At 39.7% G+C, this 19639-nt stretch overlaps 1 protein-coding gene across 5 annotated transcripts in view; it reads left to right on the forward strand.

Moving 5' to 3' along the window:
* agrn (agrin) overlaps positions 1–19639 on the forward strand; it is a 302644-nt gene that overhangs the window by 265165 nt on the left and 17840 nt on the right. For 4 of the 5 annotated variants that reach the window (XM_016484758.1, XM_016484760.1, XM_016484759.1 and 1 more), the window contains 10 exons: positions 6–368; positions 3002–3127; positions 6041–6168; positions 8528–8642; positions 10803–10922; positions 11170–11511; positions 12933–13125; positions 13259–13474; positions 13903–14132; positions 18137–18271. In XM_016484758.1, coding sequence (XP_016340244.1) covers positions 6–368; positions 3002–3127; positions 6041–6168; positions 8528–8642; positions 10803–10922; positions 11170–11511; positions 12933–13125; positions 13259–13474; positions 13903–14132; positions 18137–18271 — 1968 coding nt within the window. The remainder of the gene's footprint in view (positions 1–5; positions 369–3001; positions 3128–6040; positions 6169–8527; positions 8643–10802; positions 10923–11169; positions 11512–12932; positions 13126–13258; positions 13475–13902; positions 14133–18136; positions 18272–19639) is intronic. The other variant, XM_016484763.1, reaches the window with a different exon arrangement.

The raw sequence follows: 19639 nt of genomic DNA on the forward strand, positions 1-19639 counted from the left end.
CCCAGAATCCATTGAGCTGACGGCCAAACCCACCCCCTTCCCAAACACCCACCGCACCCCCCCTCCCACCGCTCACGTCAAGATCACCAAACAGCGTCATGGCCACACCACCACCACCACTACTTCAAGCATTCCCAAGGAACTGGACAGCTTCTTGGTGGAGGCACTGCCTCCTCCGAAGGTGGTCGAGGCAGGAAAGTACTCCAGCTCTTTCACCACCCACCGCCCCACCACACTCAACAAACCACCCCGCACCTCATCCCCACCCCTGGACTCCAGCCCTGACTTTGATGAATCGGGCAGTGGAGAGCCCAGTGGGGACGAAGAGATGGTGAGCGGAATGGAGGAGAGCGGAGAAGAGCCACTTGGTAATGCATTCACCATAATCTTTCAGTCATAAGGGGTTTAGGCATAATTGTGAAGAACAAATGACAAGAGATGATGAAATTCTCCCTTGTATGTATTGACCTTACGTGTGAGATGACCTTGACTCGAGTTGTAATGGCATATCAATTTAACACTGCCAATTATCTCAGCGCCCATTATTATTTGAGAGGTTTTGACACCTGACATCCAACCGCTAAGTGAGCGGTTTCATTTGGAATCACTTTGGTGAATAATTCACCAAAATGACTAGCTTCAGTTTTTAACGTGGCCTAACCTTATGAGCAAGCCTCTTCAAAATGACATTTCAGGTTAAGTCGATGCAACCACTGTTCCTTTCTCTCCTCTGAGCTGTTCCTGTACAGTCTGTTTATCAGGAACTGAGCTCAAGACATAGACCTCATGAAATGAATTAACAGTTTTCTTTCCTATGTTGACATATTTCTATTGAAGTAAGAATTTGGGGTGGGACATTTAGAAGGGCTCTTAATTTTTAGCTTTAAGTTTAGTGGTTCTCAAATGGTTTCACTCCGATTGTACTTAGGCAGCCAAACAAATATATGACTTATTTTGTATTTGTTTTATTACATTATTTTTTGATTAATTTTATAAGTATATAAAATTGAAATCTATTTCCATTACATTTCTGTTATATCCTGTTTATATTCTAACTATTTTTGATTATATAATTGGTTACATTATTGGTTTATTGTTGCCAGACCAGTTGAGAACCACAGCTAGTTAACTTGACAGCTCATACCATGGAAGAAAGCAAAAAAGACACTTTCAAAATGAATAATTTCCAGCTGCTACCTACAATTTACAAGTATATTAAATTGTTTATTAAAGAAAATAAAGCATGACGTTAACAGACTCAAATAATCCTTAGTTGCATTACCTGCCTCCAACAAGCAATAGCAAGTAGCTAGAAATAGGAGAAGCTGTAATTCTAAAATTAATTCTAAAAATTTATCATGTTTAGCCCATTTTTACAGATTTTTTAAAATGTGGATCTATTCATTTTGTCAACCTTCTGCACACTAGCACAGAAAACTAACAGACATGGGGCCAGATTTACTAAACAGGGCAAATTGGCATGAGAGCGCAATTCCAAAAAAGTGCAAATGGGAGTGGAAATTTCTGCAGGTGATTTACTGACAATGCGCAAATTAAAGAACACAGATGGAGCCAGATCATTTCCATAATGACCAACACAATCTACCAAGAGCAACGCAAATTAGCGTCTGCTTTAAGACATGCTTTTTGGAGCGTTAAATAATGGCGCAAATACCAGTAATTTGACGAGCGCAAACGTTAGTAAATCCCATTGCGTGATTCATTTTAATACTCTCCTCCCATAAATTTTGCATCTGAAAGGGAAACTCCTACAAATGCATATTCAATAAGGTCAGGTGCAATAATAACTGTGACTATGCCTTTTCAGCACTAATTCTTGACTGCGAGTCTTTAGTAAATCCTGACAGTACTATTTTAACGCCAAAAGATGGTTTGCGCTGGCGCAAGCTGTTAGTAAATCTGGCCCATGGACTCTAATAGCCAAAAAAACTCAAATTTTGTTCTCCACTACAGCCGCCTCTAAAATGATAGCCTCTTGGTTGACATACAAGTGACAAATCCCTCAATCCCTTTACTTGTTTTGTGTCCTTCACCACCACAATACATAAAGTAGACCAGCTATATTTATTCAGCTAATGCTAGCTTTACTGTTTAACTGCCTGAACTGGTATAAGAGAGACCAGCAAGGCCTCAGATTTATTCTCTTTTCACTGTTGGACTGGAGCGCTCTTTGACACAGGACACATGAAGTATGTCTGACATCGGAGTGGGAGGCATCTCTTGGGACTTTCTGATGACTTTCTGCCTCTCAATGAACCAATAGCCTGTAAGGCTGAAGCAGTGTGGCGACCAGCGTGCACCCTGGGGGTAGCGGCTCATAAATTTGCCCACAAATGCGATGAAAAGATGTCCAGGGATGCTTTCCAGCTCTACACCAAAAGTCATTTTCCACCACTCACTATTTTCACATGCTGCCTCTCTCATACTCACAGAGCCCTTGAACATCTGACAGCTTTATGGCTTTTTTTGGAAGCAGGGGATCTTTCCAGCTCTACACCAAAAGTCATTTTCCACCACTCACTATTTTCACATGCTGCCTCTCTCATACTCACAGAGCCCTTGAACATCTGACAGCTTTATGGCTTGTTTGGCAAGCAGGAGATATTTTGCTCCAACCCACAGTGCTAATCTTCTGTATGCATACCTGTAGGTGTGAGGCTGGCTCTGTAGCTAATACAGTTTTAACAAGTTATTGTTAGGGTTTGACTAAATGTGAGTTTAAAAAGTAGGAATACATCAAGAAAGATGTAAAAGTCATTTCGCAACTACTCGCAGATTGTTTACTGCAAATCAAAGAGTCAACCATAGAGCCGTCTGCCTCTGTAATTATTTACACCATAATTGTCCTTCTCCACAACTTGACATGTTAATTGTTTTTGCAAATTATACAAACATAGAGATATCAGTTTAAACTAGTTGTTGCCTGAAGCATCAAATTCTAGAAATCCTGCTTGTGTGACATCTTCATCTCTCTCTTCAGGTACAACAGTAGCTACTACTACTCTTCCCACAGCTGAAGAAAGGTCATCCTGTGACAACACACCTTTCGGCTGCTGTCCCGATGGGAAGACGGCCGCCATCAGCTCTGAGGGTACAAACTGCCCCTGTAAGTTCCTGCCAATCACTCTTAGCTAAGTGTCACTTAGATAACAGCACATGTTCGTTTATTAACTGTGACCAGCTTTATGACTAAGCCGCCAACAGCGAGTATTCTTTTTATCCTGGAAGACTGAGAGGATGGTGAGGAGGAGGTGGTCAGAGTTGTTAATGACAGGGGAAACTACTGTCTATGAGTATGTATTATCTTAGACATGCCATATGGATGTAGATTTTGTGTGCCCAGGGTCCAAAATTAGCACTTGTCATGCACCAAATGCTTGTAAAAATTGCCTGTTACTCACTAGTTGGCTGGTGACTTAACTGATATGATACATTGTTGAAATGTAATTGAATTGTTTGTATATATACAGTGTAAGGGAAACAGGTCAATTTAGCTCAAAGGGAATCATTAAAGATTTTAAAGGGAATTTGGACAGAATCACTGTTTTACGGCTGATCACTATCTTAGATTGTCTGATTCGGTCTGATACCCTACAACAGTATACATAGGTGTAATTTAAACATATTTTAAAATGTACTTTGTTCCTGTGATGGCAAAGCTGAATTTTCAGCAGCCGTTACTCAAGTCTTCAGTGTCACATGATCCTTCAGAAATCATTCTAATATGCTGATTTGGTGCTCAAGAAACATTTCTTCTTATTATTAATGTTGAAAACAGTAGTGCTGCTTAATATTTTTGTGGAAACCATGATACAGTTTTTTGTTTCCAGAATAATTTGAATATTAAGTTAAAAAGAACAGCATTTATTTCTTTTGTAACATTAAGAACTTCTTTACTGTCACTTGATGCATTTATTTTGTCCTGAGTCAATAGTTAGTATTAATTTCTTTCAAAAAGAAAAAAATCTTACTAACAAATAACTTTTGAATGGTAGTGTGTATAAACAGTTAATTTTGGACCCTGAGTATTCCAGATGCAGGGGAGCAGGTTCCATACACACACGAACCTTTTTCTCGCACCAGCCCCATCTGTTTTATAAGAGCAGAAATTGCACACAATGGAGACTAATCAATACAGGACAGACAGGAAGTGGCAGTCAGATGTTTTGTGCTCTTTGTATGGGAACACTAGGTCAAGTGCTCACGTCTCTTCTCATATCCGTCAGGCGGGTCTCGTAACTCCCCACTGTTTATTGGCGATGTGTCACAGCGGCCGGGAGCGAGGGCCCTAATGTCCACTGCGTTCAGTCTCTGCTGTCAGCTCGAGCTCTCCCCATGTCTCTCAAGCACTAAGGAGAACTTCCCCTCGTATCAAACTGTTTTACTGAAAGGCTGAAAACAGCAAACAGTGCAGTTTTCCCCTGCTGCCTGAATGCGATGTTAGATATGTTTGCTTCCCAATGTTATGAGGGGAAATAAGCTTCCCTATTGAAAACCTGTTTAACCAAGTTATAATTGATGAGGTCAGGTTGAAATAAATCAATCCGGTATTCCAGTGCTCAGATTATAATCTGTGATTATATATATATATATATATATATATACTGTATTTCTATGCATGTATGTATTTTTATATGTACCATATTCTTAAATATACTACAAAATACATTGTCATGCCAAGTGAGAAATATTAATGTCTGAATTTTCTCAATTTACTTGACCAAAAATTCATTTTGGACCCTGAAAAAAAGTATTTAAAGAATAAAAGTCTTACAATTCTTTTACTGCTAGAATCATGCTACTGTTATAATTGGTATTTATTATCCTCTGTTGTCCTCTATGGACCAATTCTAAGCCTATGATTTAAACTAGAGTCTTAGATGCCTCTACCCCACCCCACTGCTTAAAAGTTAAAATGTTAGTTAAGAATGAATTTACATATCTAGTGTAAATTAAAATTTTGTAGCTCATTGTACAACAGAAAGCCATCTGGACTCTTTGTAACCAAAGATAAGGACAGTTTTAATGAGTACACGCTAGAAATGATGGACCATAGATGTATTGTGACGGAGAATTTGGGACTCTAATTTGAGTCCACATCTAAAGCCTGATTTCTCCACATGTCTTTGCGCTCTATGGGAAATTCCTGTCCTCAGATGTTTCCGATTTAGAATCTGATCGCTGTTTCCCTCCATCTCTCTTCACATTCAAATCTCCCCCATTTGCTCCTTTTTGAAAGTCCCATCAGATACGAGGTGATGTGTGTCTGTGCATAAGACCCTTATCATGCAGTTTTAACCAGCTTCTGTCACTCACCTGTTCCTGGGATTAGAAGACAATTACGGCTATCTTTCACGATAATCATACAAGTGCTTATCCCGGTCCCAGCCAAGCTGGAGCCTGGCCAGCTTGATTGATTTGGGCAATTTGTTCAGCTGATTACATGCTGCACAGAACCCAGCATCAGGCCCACTCCCCGCTCTCCTTCAGTCGTTTATTCATTATTTATTTCTCTCAGTCATGTAAAAACAGGCCTCTGATCCTCTCACTCTTTCCACTTATTAGTGTCAATGAGAAAGGTCAGCAATAACCTTAAAGGAATGTTTAATGATGACCCCGACCCTAGTCGGGAAGTATGAAAGTATCTTTTACCTATTATCTGTGATATATTGTGCAATGTATGTCAGTGTCACTGTCTAACCGTTCTCTTTCCACTCAGTCCTCCATGCCAGCTTTTGGGAAGATTCTCGGTCTGGTAAACTCCAGTCCATCCTTCCTTCCAGACCTTTATCCATATTCTCACATACTTCCCTATACCTCCACCTCCACTGCAAATTAATCTCTCTTTCCCCACTCGGTGAACCCCACGACTAACCTCACAGAAGCTCCATCACTAACTAACAGACTGGCATTGCACCAACCACAAGTGTGTGTAGCTGAGAGTGGACTGGCACTGTGCGTTTCATCTAAGTGTCTTTTATATAACCATATACTGTATGCTTCCCTGCCTTGCCCACAGCCACCATGCGTTTCAGCGGCTTACTGCACCTGGATAAGGTAGAGGGTCAGGAGGTCTTCTACACGCCTGAGATGGAGGACCCCAAGTCCGAGTTGTTTGGTGAAACGGCCCGGAGCATCGAAAGCGCTGTGAGTTATGCAGCTCAAACTTATACTTGAGTTCACTTTCAGTTCAGCTTTGAAAAGAAGTTCAGGTTCAGGTTTCGGTTACAGTTTCATTTTATAAAAAAAAAAACTATCAAAACTACATTATGCCGCTTTAGTGATGCTTAATTTTTCAGTCATGTGGCAGTATCTCAGCTGTTTCAAAACACTGTAGCTGTTCCAAAAAGTAGCAGAATTACTGAAACCTGATTGAAGATTAGCTTCTTGTTTATCACAGATTCTTTTCTTGTTGTATCTACCTTTTACTTCTCCATCCAGTCTCTTTTCTCTTGAGGTTGGCCCCATGGAAATTAATGCGGAATGCTGGAATTATCCAGCGAAATAGGTTGAATGTGACTTTTGAAAAAACATGTGTCTGGTGATCTGTCAGTCTCTGGAAAGGCAGTGCATTAGCATAAAACTAATATGCTCTTTAAATTTCACTGTGACAGTTAAATATAAATAAATTTAATTAAAACAATGGCATGTAGCTTTCAAGTATTTCTCAATCAATTAAACATTGCAAATTTTAACAATTAAATTCAGTGAGGGTTTTTCCTGGTTTTTCTCTCATTCGGTTATAATTTTTTTAATTATTTATTCCCAAAAAATTTAAGGTACATTGCAAAGACAAAAAAGCAGGTACATGGGAACAAAACAAATAAATAGAACCAAAAAACACAGTAAGATAATAATAGTGATAGTGAACAATTACAAACAAGATAGATAGACATATATTATTTATTATACTATTATCTTTACTAATATTTTGAATTATGTTTTATTTTTAGATTTTCAGTTTTCATTTTAATTTTATGTGCTTTTGTCAATTTTATTAGTTTAGATTTTATTTTAATAAAATTTTGTTGATTTTATTAGTTTCTGTAGATGATGGTTTAGTTTAGTTTTAATTACAAAAAGCGATTAATAATAGTTTTAGTTAACGGTAGCAACACTGGCTGGTATTTTGGCCTCAATGCACCGATACTTTTGACATACTGATAGCCTAGCTTCCTTCACTGAGTTTTTCTTGCATTCTTCAGCTGACACTGCAAACTACCTGCCGGAATCTGCTGAAGAAGCTGGTGATTTGTTCTTGGCTTATTAACCCATTTTGGGGCGTGTCTGGGAATGAAGTGCAGTGCGATAATGAGTTCCACTTATCACTCTAATGTTAGCTAATGCTATGACCGAGACTAAGCGAGGATGTAATCAGCCTTTCTCTAGGAGCGCTCTACCTGACACAGAAAGCTAATCCCCCATACTTCACTCTCTCACTCGGTGAGGTCCAAATCTCAAATGGGGCCATAGTCAGTAAAGAGCCAGCAACTGAAATGGTTTCACTTGCCTTGAGCATGTCTTAATCCCGCTTCATGATGTTCATGATGCCCCCAGGTTTAACAGAGCACCCCCTCCCCTTCATGCCTCTAAATAGCCACCCTGTCTTTCCCTTCACTTAATTTCAACCCTGTTTGCTAGACTCTGTGTAAGCAGCTTCTGAAGATTAAGGCCAGTTTCTGGGTCAGCATTTCCATCTGGCTATGCTGGGCAGCCTGGTTTTGTTGGGGGTCTCTCCAGTGAGGCCTGAAGGAAGGGAGGGCGCGTCTCCTTTCATTTCTTGCCCAGCATGGATCCAAAAGTACAATGAACTCACACAGGGTCAGCCTAGAGGCAAAAGCCATTATGTCTGCGACAACTGTGCGCTTTTCCAAATTCAAGTGCAGCTGTGAATGAAAAGAGTGAAGAAGGAAAACACAAGGCCCTTGGGTGACTTGAATGGGGTACTCGATGGACCTCCTGCTGAGGCACTCTAACAGAATGTGCACACACGTCAGAAAGCACTTGAACAACTCACAAAGCGGTTTGTGAGTCGATTGAGTGCATCCTAATTGGAAACTTCTCGTTTGCTCTAGTTTTGACCAATTAGGTGCACTGAAATGAATTTGGTTTTGGTGAAATGGTGCTGCTGGAAATGGGAACCAGCAGCAACTAAGCTCCTGTTACATTAGACCAAATCGGTGACAGAACTCCCCTACATGTACCAAGGTAGAAACTGAACCAATTCTTAACAGGCAGTGTTGTAATCTGACATTTACCGCTGACTTCGAAACGTGTTCACGTAATTACTTCTGCGCTGTAGTTAAATGTCAATTTGTGCACCGAGACCCGATGGGGTTCAGTAGAGTTTTTCCACTGACACACTTTCTCATCCTGTGGAGGAATGCAGTGTTAACAAGAACTAGATCAGCATATCGAGCTTATTACCAGTTCACACACTGTACTTGGGGCATTTACTTCTTTGTTTTTCTCTGTCTTACTTTCTTTCTGATTTTATTTTCTCCAGCTGAATGAATTGTTCCACAAGTCAGATGTCCAGAAAGACTTCCAGAGTATCCGTGTGAAGAATCTGGCCCCCAGCAACTCCATAATAGCCTTTATTGAGGCTCACTTTGACCCAGGTAAAGTTTCACCGAAGGTTTTCTTAAAGATTGTTTACTCAAAAAGGTCTCTCAGTGATCACTAAGAATGAATTGTGCCCAATGATAATGTTTTATGTACACATGCTGTTTGCATCATTTCAGTCAGCAACTCACTATTACCAAATAATCTAATGCAGGGGTGCCAAATTTATCTACTTGAGGGCCGCAGTCTTAGAGAGTTTAGTTCCAAACCTGCTCCAACACACATACCTGTAGTTTTCAAATAGTCCTGAAGGACTTTATTAGCTGGATCAGGTGCGTTTAATTAGGATTGAAGCTAAAATCTGCAGGACTGTAGCCTTCCAGCAATTGAGTTTGGCACTCCTGATCTAACGGCTCAATCTCCCCCACAAAATTAGCACTGAGCACAATGTGGAAATTTTTAGCGATCTTGTGTGATGGAGGCCAGATAGTGGCTGTGAAGAGGTGCCTACTTCATGCTAATTCGAATCCTGCTTGGAGCATTGTGAGTAGGACCAGTTACATTTTTTACCGTGACCCAGATGGGAAGTTCTGGGGGTTGAGTGTAACAATGGCCAACTAGTGGGAGCTGTGCAGGTAAACCTCACTCTCCAGGCCTTAAGTGGCACACAAATGAGTAGGGGTTGTGGTCTTTAACATCCTTGTAAACATGCCTGCCTCCCATGCCGGTTGACCTTGGTTTGAATCCCACTCCGAGCATTGCGCATAGGACCAGTTACATTGGTGCCGTGACCCGGATGGTAGTGAGGTTTAGGCGGGTGAGTGTTACAGAGGACAGCTATTAGGAGGTGTACAGAAACCTCACTCCCCTGGCCTCAAGAGGCGCATTAGTGACTAGGGCAGTGGACTGCTGTCTTGAGTGTGGGTGTTAGCACACCCACCTCCCATGCTGATTGGTTCAAATCCCGCAGACTGAGTTGGACCAGTAACACTAGCAGACTTGAAACTGAGCCTGTCTAGCATGCTATGCCAGAATAATACAGCATCGCTACTCAATGCAGGCTCTTTAAAATGCTGAAAGTGCACTTGACTACAATGCACATCTGGACGTATGCCCAGTTATAATGCTTTTCTCCATCATTTGATGACCACTGATTAATAACAGTTGCCATGACAACAAACATCTCTTAAATAAAATTAAGTGTACCACCAACTTTCCATGGACGGTAATAGTGCAATGTTTAATAAAATATATATTTTTTTAAATAAAATTAGCCTAATTTGCATAGACAATGAGGTGTGTTGCACTGACAAGAATAATTGTAACTTAATTGAAATATTTTAGTGCATTTATCTGGATTCAACTGCATTGATTGTGCTTAGTGAAGACTTTTTGCACTAAAATACAGCACTGTTTAGTGAATTTGCCCCTCGATGTTCTTTATTATCTGTCTCCTCCAGTCGTTCTGTTTTTCGTTATCCTGTTTTTATTTACTTTCTTTTTTCAAGCTGCTTCTAATTTATTTCTAAAGCGGCTCTAGTACACAAAGCACACCATCCGACTTATACCCTCCTCCCACATCGAAATTCCCCCAGTCTGCGCTCTTTTAGAAACATGCCCGCGGCAAGAAATAAAAAGCACATAAAAACTCCCTTGTATGTTTGAAGAAAATAATAATTCAACACAGCAGAATGAGGCGTACAAGTTAAGTAAAATAATCCCTGAAGATACAGCTCTCGTCTTTTCTGTCTGCCGGAGCGGTCAGAGAGCCTGGCCTTTTTAGTGAGGTAATTTATCAGCGAGGGGTTCTGAAAAAGCTCCTTTATTTCAAGTCTCCATCGCTTCTCATGCTTTTAAAACCCTGAGCATCACACTAGCTGATAAAAATCTCCTTCACTATTCTCTTTTTATTGATCCCCTTCAGCGGCACAAGAGCACAATTCTAGCACAAGTGCCTGTCATAAAGGCGGTCTGTGGTGGCCAGTAACAGGGCCATCTGTGGAAGCGTTATTAGAGTGTTTCATCTCAACGTCCCTGAAATGCATGGCGGTTCAAGAACAGCTTCTCCCAAGGGCCTATTACACGCAGGCTTTTCTGTATATATTTGCAGTATGTTATGTCAAGTGCAAGGGTGGTGGGGCTGGTTAGTGCCGGTTCTTCATACTCTACTGTGGTTCACCTCTGGCTCTGTTTAATGTTGTGTTCTCATGCTACAGACACAAGGTTCAGTGTGGAGGATATTGAGGGAGCTCTTCTCAAACAGCTCAAGGCATCTAAAGACACAGGTATCGTTGTGAAGAAACCTGAGGAAGACAACATCCGCATCACCACCTATGGTAACCTGCTTGAAATTGCTTTTCCGTCTTTTTTCTTTTTCTCTTGCTGCCTTTTGTTGAATGTGATTGCTCTTCAAGCTGGCATTTGATAGCCATGAGTGCCCGCAGGACTCGCATAACTCAAAAAGATCCAGCTTATTGAACGTGAGACTGTATGTCTCAGCCTCGGATTCATTTGTCAAGAATTAAATATGTCTACCCTGACTAAGGCCTGTTGACCTATTTTTTCTTTCTCTCCATTTTTTAGGTCTTTCAGCTGTTCCTTTCTTCACGACCACGACAACCACCGTGGCATCAGTCACAACTCCCACCACCACAATGCTGTCTCCCACTTCTGCATTTACCACGCTCCGCCCGACCACCACCAGACGACCCTTCACCAGCCGCAGGACCACCACAGCCTCACCAGCCACCACCACTCCATCCCAGACCCCCACGACCACAGTCTCGCTCAAGAACAGATTGATGGTCCACGCCAACAGGCTGTGCGACTCGCAGCCCTGCCGTCACGGTGGAACCTGCGAGGAGGAGGGTAATGACTTCACCTGCATCTGTCCTGCAGGAAGAGGAGGAGCCGTGTGCGAGAAAGGTGAGGAGAACTACAAAAACTAGAAAAAAATCTGTACATTGCGGAAACAACTGATTGAAAGGGTGAATCTCATAAAATCATAACCAGGTCAAATTTTTATGAACACATAATCAACAGAAAAAAATATCTTTCCATAATAAAACAAAAACCAAAAAGTTTTAGGACCATTTAAGATTTATTTGTTGCATTATGATGTTATTTTCATGAAAATGAAACACATTTTTCCTGTGCAATTTTTTCTTATACATCATCTCATTACTGCAATGTGTCTGGACAATTTAATTTTGAGGGATATTTCTGGTAATTATAATTGTTCTTAGTGGTGATTTTTGTTGATGTTTTTTTAATCAACATAAAAGGTGGTACAACAAACACTACCATAAATAGTTTGCAATTTTAAACATTTTAATATATCAGTAATTTAATAGAATTTATAATATATATTATATATTTAAATAAAATAAATATATGCTTTTTTGCATTATGCTAATGTGACTTTGGGAAGGATTTGTGTTTTATTATAATGCAGTCATAATGCAGAAAGAACCTAGCATTTCATTTTATTATATAATCATTTTCTTCAAGCAAAGTATTGTTTCCTATTTCTCTTGATCTTTCTCTTGGTGAGAAATAAAAACCACAATAGAAGTACACTTGAATATTTCAGATATGTTTGAATATTAATTATTATTAATAAATGATTGCAATTAAATATGCATTATTTATAACTTATTATTTATTATTAATATTCTGGCATATTTGAATCCTTTGAAAAAAAAAAAAAAGTATTCAATAAGGATTTAATTTAATTTTGTAGCCCTGCTGTTACCCTGAAGAAATTTTAGCTCAATTCATTGTCTCTGTTTGTATTGTCCCTTTTGCAGCTGTGTCAGGTTATAATGGACACTAATTACATCGATGAACTTTAGTTAGTATCAAACCGCTGTGAGGTGAAAAAAGCCACTAATTAAAGGCTTGTAAGCAGCCCTCAAACACTACCTCTGATCAATCAGGTCATTAAAGCGTGATGAAGAGAGAAAGCTTCATCAGCCTTGCATTCTCCCGAGAAAAGGGTGAGAGACAGCTGAGAGAGAAAGAGAGAGAGGTGTTGATACATTTCTGAACATGGGGATTCTCTGTCTGGAATGTAAATGTCTAACGGAGAAAAGTACAGAGAGAACTATGGTACTCATCTTTGCAGGTCTTATGTTTTTTCACACTAGGGAATATAACAAACACAAACTGAATGGCACATTACTGTAGTATTGACAGGGGTATCTGTGTTATCTGACGGAGACACGCTTGAGCACAGTTTTGTTTGTCACTTTATCAGTAGAAAGCAGACTGTTAAGGAATTGAAGGCCAAGTTGAGAGTCTCTGATGACCTGCTTTATCTGTCTTCTACCTTCTGTCCTACTCAGTTATAAAGTACTTCATCCCATCCTTTGGTGGTAAGTCTTACCTGGCTTTCCGAACCATGAGGGCCTACCACACTGTGCGCATTGCCATGGAGTTCAGGGCTTCGGAAATGACAGGGATATTGCTGTACAATGGCCAAAAAGGCAAAAAGGACTTCTTGTCTCTGGCACTGGTTGAAGGACATGTGGAGCTCAGGTAAGTAACCAATGGAAAAAAAAAACACATTTGTTACATACTGTAGGGATGGAAATCAGTTCTTATTCAGAGTGATTTTCATGACCATTACAGATCCATTAACTATTTTAATTTGTGATTTTTCTCTGTGAAGGTTTAACACTGGTTCTGGGACGGCTTCAGTGATCAGTAAGGTCCTGGTAAGACCGGGTCGCTGGCATCAGCTCGTAGTAGTGCGTAACAGGCGTAATGCCATGCTGAGCGTGGACAATGAGCCGAGCGTTGAAGGACAGAGTCCCCCAGGAACAGATGGACTCAACCTGGACACAGACCTTTTCATCGGAGGAGTGCTTGAAGACATGATACCAGAGTAATAGAAGCTCCAGAACGCCTCCAAATAACACTAACAAGAGCCTCTTTAGTCTTGTTAGAAGCCATAATGAAACAATATGGAGAATAATAACCTAAACCACTGACTGTCTAAGATTGTCTGCGCATGTTTGCAGAAACCTGCCAGAACAGCTAATATGACTTAATAAGATTGAGCAGAAATGGCCAAATCAAATTAGCATTAATCAAAGATGTTGTGAAACACCACTTGAGTTCTTGTGGGTCTAATTGAATGTTTTTCCATCTGTTCTCAGTCAGGCAAAGAGTGTCTTTTCTCAAATGAGAAGAAGACGTCTTTGTTTTTTTTATTTAATAATTTCATGCTGTTGTTACATTTTCCGTGTCATTTAAGAATTAAGATGAGCATAAAGGAAGGAAGAACTGACAAGACCTCACTTGTTCTTGCAGTGTAAAGGAGAGGACGTCAGTTTCAACAGGCCTGGTAGGCTGCATCCGCATGCTGGACGTCAACAACTTTGTCTATAACCTGCAAGAGAATGGCGACAGCATTCTATACGGCTCAGGCGTGGGCGAGTGTGGCAACAATCCATGCCTGCCGAACCCTTGCAAGAACGGAGCCTCCTGTCAGGTCAAAGAAGCCGAGATGTTCCACTGCAAATGTGTCAATGGTTTCTCTGGTAAGTACACCTTTTCACTTAAACATATTTCTATAATACTTTAATTGGTTACGCTAATGTTGTCTCAAAAAACAGATTGCTGTTCTATTTGGTGCCAAAAGTGGTGCAGAAATGACAACCTTTAACTATACACTATTGAATTATAAAAGGTTCTGCAGTCACTTTCTGTTGAAGTTCTGAATATCTGGACTTGACTCTATTGATGAAAGATTCAGCAGGGCAGAGGATGCTTGTCTAATCAGTTTTTAGCCTTATGGGTATGTAAGAAAGATGAGTGTTTACCCAATAATATGAAGGCAGCAAGGACAAACATGGAGCGAATACAAAAATCTTCACCTGTCCTGAATATACTGTACACACCATGGATAGAAAGTGAGTAGGAAACCCGTCATTGTTTTCAGAACAACAGACACAAGCTATATTTCTCACAGTTCAATAAATTAAAAAATCTGATTGTATAAAACAACATCAAACATTATTCAGCTCAGTCACAGCCACTTTTGAAGCACCAAACTTCTAAATTAATCTGATCGAGTCTCTCATGGACACGCAGGGTTTCTCTTGTTTCTATGTTTATTTATTTATTTATTTTATTTTTGAATAAATGTATGTTTAAATAAAATAAAACATAGAAATACCATAACTTATTACATATACATTAAATATTTGTAAAAAAAAAAAAATGATATAAATAAATATACAATAATATAAAATATATTTTTTGCATTATTCTAATGAGCCTTTGGGAGAGAAATGTGTTTTCTTGAAAATAATTTCATAATGCAAAAAATTAAATGGGATTTATTTTATTTAAGCAAAGCATTTGGCACACCCATTAGGGCAGGTCTCAATATTTCTAGTGCCAATTTATTCTTAGTACCTAATGCCAATGTTATGATTATTTTGTGAAATAATTATATGTGATTATTTTTTATGCCACATGAAGTTTTTCCAATATTCAACAAAATTGGCTCAGGTCATGTTTAGACCAAGACTCACAAACATGGATTTTGGAAATTCAAAACCACTTGACTGTAAAACGCCAACAAATTTGATGGTGATGCTGCCAAACAGAAACTTGGATCTTGGGTCTTAGTGGGAAAAAGTTATTATTATTATTTTTTTTTTTAATAAAGGCAGAAATTTATAAAGTTACTAAAAATATTTTAAATAACAATATTTTACAACATTACAGCTTTTATTTTATTTTTGAACAAATAAATGCAGCCTTGGTGTGCATAAAAGGAATCTTCTTTCAAAACATCAAGAAACCTTACCAGCTTCAAACTTGTGAACGGTAATATATATTCCACTGGTGTGCTTGGCCCTGTAATTACTGTTTCTGGCTTTCTCCTGTATGTCCATCTTTGCTTTCTCACAGCATAAGGAATGGTAGGAGTCATCCACAAAGAAGTTACAGTGTTCTCTTTGTTCACTTCGAAGAAGCTTTTTTTCTCTCTCCTTCTTGCAGTGTTGCTCCAGACATTTGAAATATTGCCCAGAGTAAATTGCTCTGTTGTTCTGCTCACAAGCCTTTATTGAACAACCTTTATAATAATACAGTTCAATATCTTCCACTTTATTTCAGTGCTGCAGAATGGCTGCAATGAGGTGTGTAGGAAAATGAATACCCTTTGAAGTAGAAGTGTACACAAAGAAACTGGCTAGAGGGATAAATATGTGGGATAACCTTTAATGTTTAAAGAGCAGGATTGTAAGTTGGAGGGTTGGCGCACTGTCTCCATGATAGAGCAGCCTTATAGTTTGAGAGCAAAAGAGAGAGACACCTAGCAGAGCGTCTCAGAACACGGTGGGGGCTTTCATTACAGCAAGCAGCAGTTGCCGCCCGTGGCGTGATCTCCTACTATGTTCTTTGTGATGATGGGAGTGTTCTGATGAGGCTAGAAGCGCTGACCTGATGGAGTTTCAGTCTCTCAAACCAGGAAGGCACACAAGCACAACATGCAGCACTATGGCTTAATCTAAATTTGTAATAATTTAAAAGAGAATTCTATTTGAAAACCTCTACACTCTTAAAAATAAAGCTTTATTAGAATCTGTGGTTCCATGAAGAACCTTTAAAGGATTAGTTCATTCACTTACAGAATAAAAATTTCCTGATAATTTACTTACCCCCATGTTATCCAAGATGTTCACGTCTTTCTGTCCACTTAAATGTTGGCCAATGGGCTGAAGGTCCAAATTGCAGTTTCAATGCAGCTTTAAAGGGCTCTACACAATCCCAGCCTAGGAATAGGGGTCTTACCTAAAGTATAGACTTTTTAACCACAAATGCACGCCTTATTCTGGAAGTGACCTAATCTTTAACATAAATGGAACCTTTCCATTGCACAAAAGGTTCTTTACAGTGGAAAAAAAAGGTTCTTATTAAAAACATTCTTCACACTTAGAAAAAATGGTTAAGAACTGTGCACTGAAAGGTTCTTTGGGGAGCCCAAAATTGTTCTTCTACTGCAGGGATCGGCAACCTTTTTGGCATGACGTGCCATTTAAAATTTTTCTGGTTAACCACTGTGCCAATACCCCCCCCCCCCTTTTTTAATGCATTCTGTATAAACAAACATAAACATTTTTAAATGATACGATAAAAAACAATAGGCCTTTCTGATTTTCATGCAAATAGTTTCTGAAGATTTTTTCATAAATAGTTTTTTAAACTTTTCAAGTTTCTTGAATAACAGATAGCCTATACAGTGTGACCGTACTGAACACCACTGTATGTGTGTGTGTGTGTGTGTGTGTGTGTGTGTGTGACAAGGCCAGTGCATTAAAACCATTCAGTTTAATCACCATTCTATATTAATGCGCTGCTTTAAAGGGGTCATATGATGCGATTTCAATTTTTCCTTTCTGCGCACACACACCACTCGCTTAGAGATCTGAGATCGCGCTGTGCAAAAAGTAACATTCAGAAGCTCATAAACTTGTCAGCACTGCCACGCGACATTTATTAATCGATACTGAATCGCTACATTATATTTCTCAGCAACGAGGGTGGTAAAATCGCTGTTTTTTAAGTAACTAAACAGCTTCATTGTTTGTAGAGAGAGACACAAACGCAGGCAATTTACACCTCTCTCTCGCTCTCTCTCTCTCTCAAAATGGCCATATTTGAGAAAAAAATTCGAGTGGTTTGCGTCACTGGATATAGCTGTCGGTCATTTAACATTTCTATCGTAAAACGTATCGTTAAAAGTTGACTAATATTAAATTATTTGCAGCTGACTGTACCTTGCTCTCTTTAATGTTGAACTGACGCTTCGCGCTCTGCTTCTGTGAACAGTAAACCCCGCCTACTTTGATTTGATTGGCTATCTCAGTCATTTTGACATTGACAAGCGCTGTTAGACCGCTGAGGCTTTGATCTGAAGTGCCTACTATGTGCAGCGGTCGCGCACGGATCCGTAGACTAGCGCAAGTCATTCTCACACTTTAATAGTATTTATAGCTCCTAAAAGGCTGTGTGACTATGAGACGTTATTACCTCAAAATGTACGTCAGTATGCAGTTTTCCCTATTGCTCGCGTGCCAGCGAGTATCCCTCTGCGTGTATTTAGGTGGAAATTCAAGTCAGCTGACTCAGAGTCCATCTTTGTAACATTTCTAGGCAGCTGAATCTCAAACTGTTTGGCAAAGTCATGTTTTAATAACATTTCATATTGGCAATAAAATCTGACAACACTGGTATCATCAATTTAACTTCTTTAGCTCGAATCATGCTGAAAAACTGTATTTTTCTTGGTATCTTTCAGCTAATGGCTATTAAACAAACTCAATCAAAAAGGTGATTGGCTCTGATGGCTGCCATGTTAATTTCTCTGATTCATTTCACTGCCAGTGGTCCATCTCCTCCTCCTTACACTGTGACTGTGAATCTGTGACTTAGCTAGCCAGTTTGTATGAGGATTGACAGGAAGTTGTTTGATTGCTCCCCAAGTTATCATCTTTTTTTAAGCCACAAAAATATCAATTTCTGTTAACAGGTCCAACCTGCGCTGACGCCCACAACCCTTGCGACCCCAATAAATGTCACCCATCATCGCGGTGCCAGGTCCTTCCGGAGGGAGGATACAAATGTGAATGTCCAATGGGACGTGAAGGCAAGCACTGTGAAAAAGGTACAGTACTACATCATAGTAAAAATACAGTAAATGAGCATATCGACTCCCCTAAGGACTGAAATAACTGCTACTCCTCAGTTGTAATTTCAGTATTGGTTTTTGTCAGGATCGATTGGTCTGACTTGGATATTTGCTGTAGAATTATCAAGGAAAAAAAGGGGCTGAGGTTATGGTGGGGTGGTCAAAGTGAGATTCTCCAGTGGGTACCATACTGTAAAATAGGTTTTACCAGTATAATGGAGAGTCAGCATCTGGGAGGTGATTTGAAATTATTTTCCCTTTCACACTATGTCTGAGTTGCCATCCTGAACTGGAAGATCAAGCATATGGTGGGGGGGGGATTTCTCTCCTATGGGAGCTGGACCCAAACCAGGGAAGAGATGCTTCGTTCTGCTGCCATTTCGAAGCTTTCATTAGCACTCTCACTCTGTTGCACTTCTCTCTCTCACCTCATTAAAATTCCTACAGATGTTTTAGACCGCAAGCATTAGAAAAGGGGAAACCAAATGAAAGGTTTAGGAACACACATGTGCGCAGGCATATTAGACACCCCACATGATGTAGGGGGGGGTCCGGCCCTATACACTTGGCCATGAACCCCTTTAAATGTAGGTTAAATTAGCCAGTGCAATAGTGCCTACCCACTTTTTTCAGCAGAATTGGTTTTGGAAATATTTTTCCCATTCATTTTTTCCATAGGGATTTAAAAAAATTCTTCATTAAAGAGTTATAAGCCATCAACCAAATCAAACAGCTTCAAAGTGAATCACAACATTACAAACTTTGATTTGAAGGAGGGAAAGAATGATTGGTGGAGATTTCTTGCAGAATCTTAAGTAATGTAGTTTCTCATGAGGATTCCCGCTGTTAAACACGATTGTTTACAAAATAAATTTAAATAATGTGGGCTTATTCAGCAAAAGCATATACAGTTGATAACCAACCTTGTGGCTCACAGTAGGGTTGACTTTAAAGTAGAGACCTGCACTCCCGCGGGACCCAACGCAACAGGGTGCGGCGCGGGACAACTCTTGATGGGCGAGTGCGAGTGTGGGCGGGAGGAGACTCGTGTGTGTGCGGGATGCGGGAGAATAAAATGATTTGCGGGACTCCCGCAAAATAGAAATTATCTAAACATAAAGTGTCTAGAACATATACATTGTTATTTATCTGTTGCACAAAAGCAAAAAGAACAACTAATATTAACATTAAAATGATTGACATGCGCAAGCTAGGTATATAATAGGTTTCTATTTATAACACGTGTTTAAAGGGTTGCGCAATGTAGCCAATCACAGACTCAGCTGTTGATTTCTGGAACGCAATGGCCAATCAGAGGTGATTAAGTTAGAATCTACTCACCAC

This window comes from Sinocyclocheilus anshuiensis, unplaced genomic scaffold (genome assembly GCF_001515605.1).
Source record: "Sinocyclocheilus anshuiensis isolate Anshui unplaced genomic scaffold, SAMN03320099.WGS_v1.1 scaffold1114, whole genome shotgun sequence".
In the NCBI taxonomy this organism is placed as follows: domain Eukaryota; kingdom Metazoa; phylum Chordata; class Actinopteri; order Cypriniformes; family Cyprinidae; genus Sinocyclocheilus; species Sinocyclocheilus anshuiensis.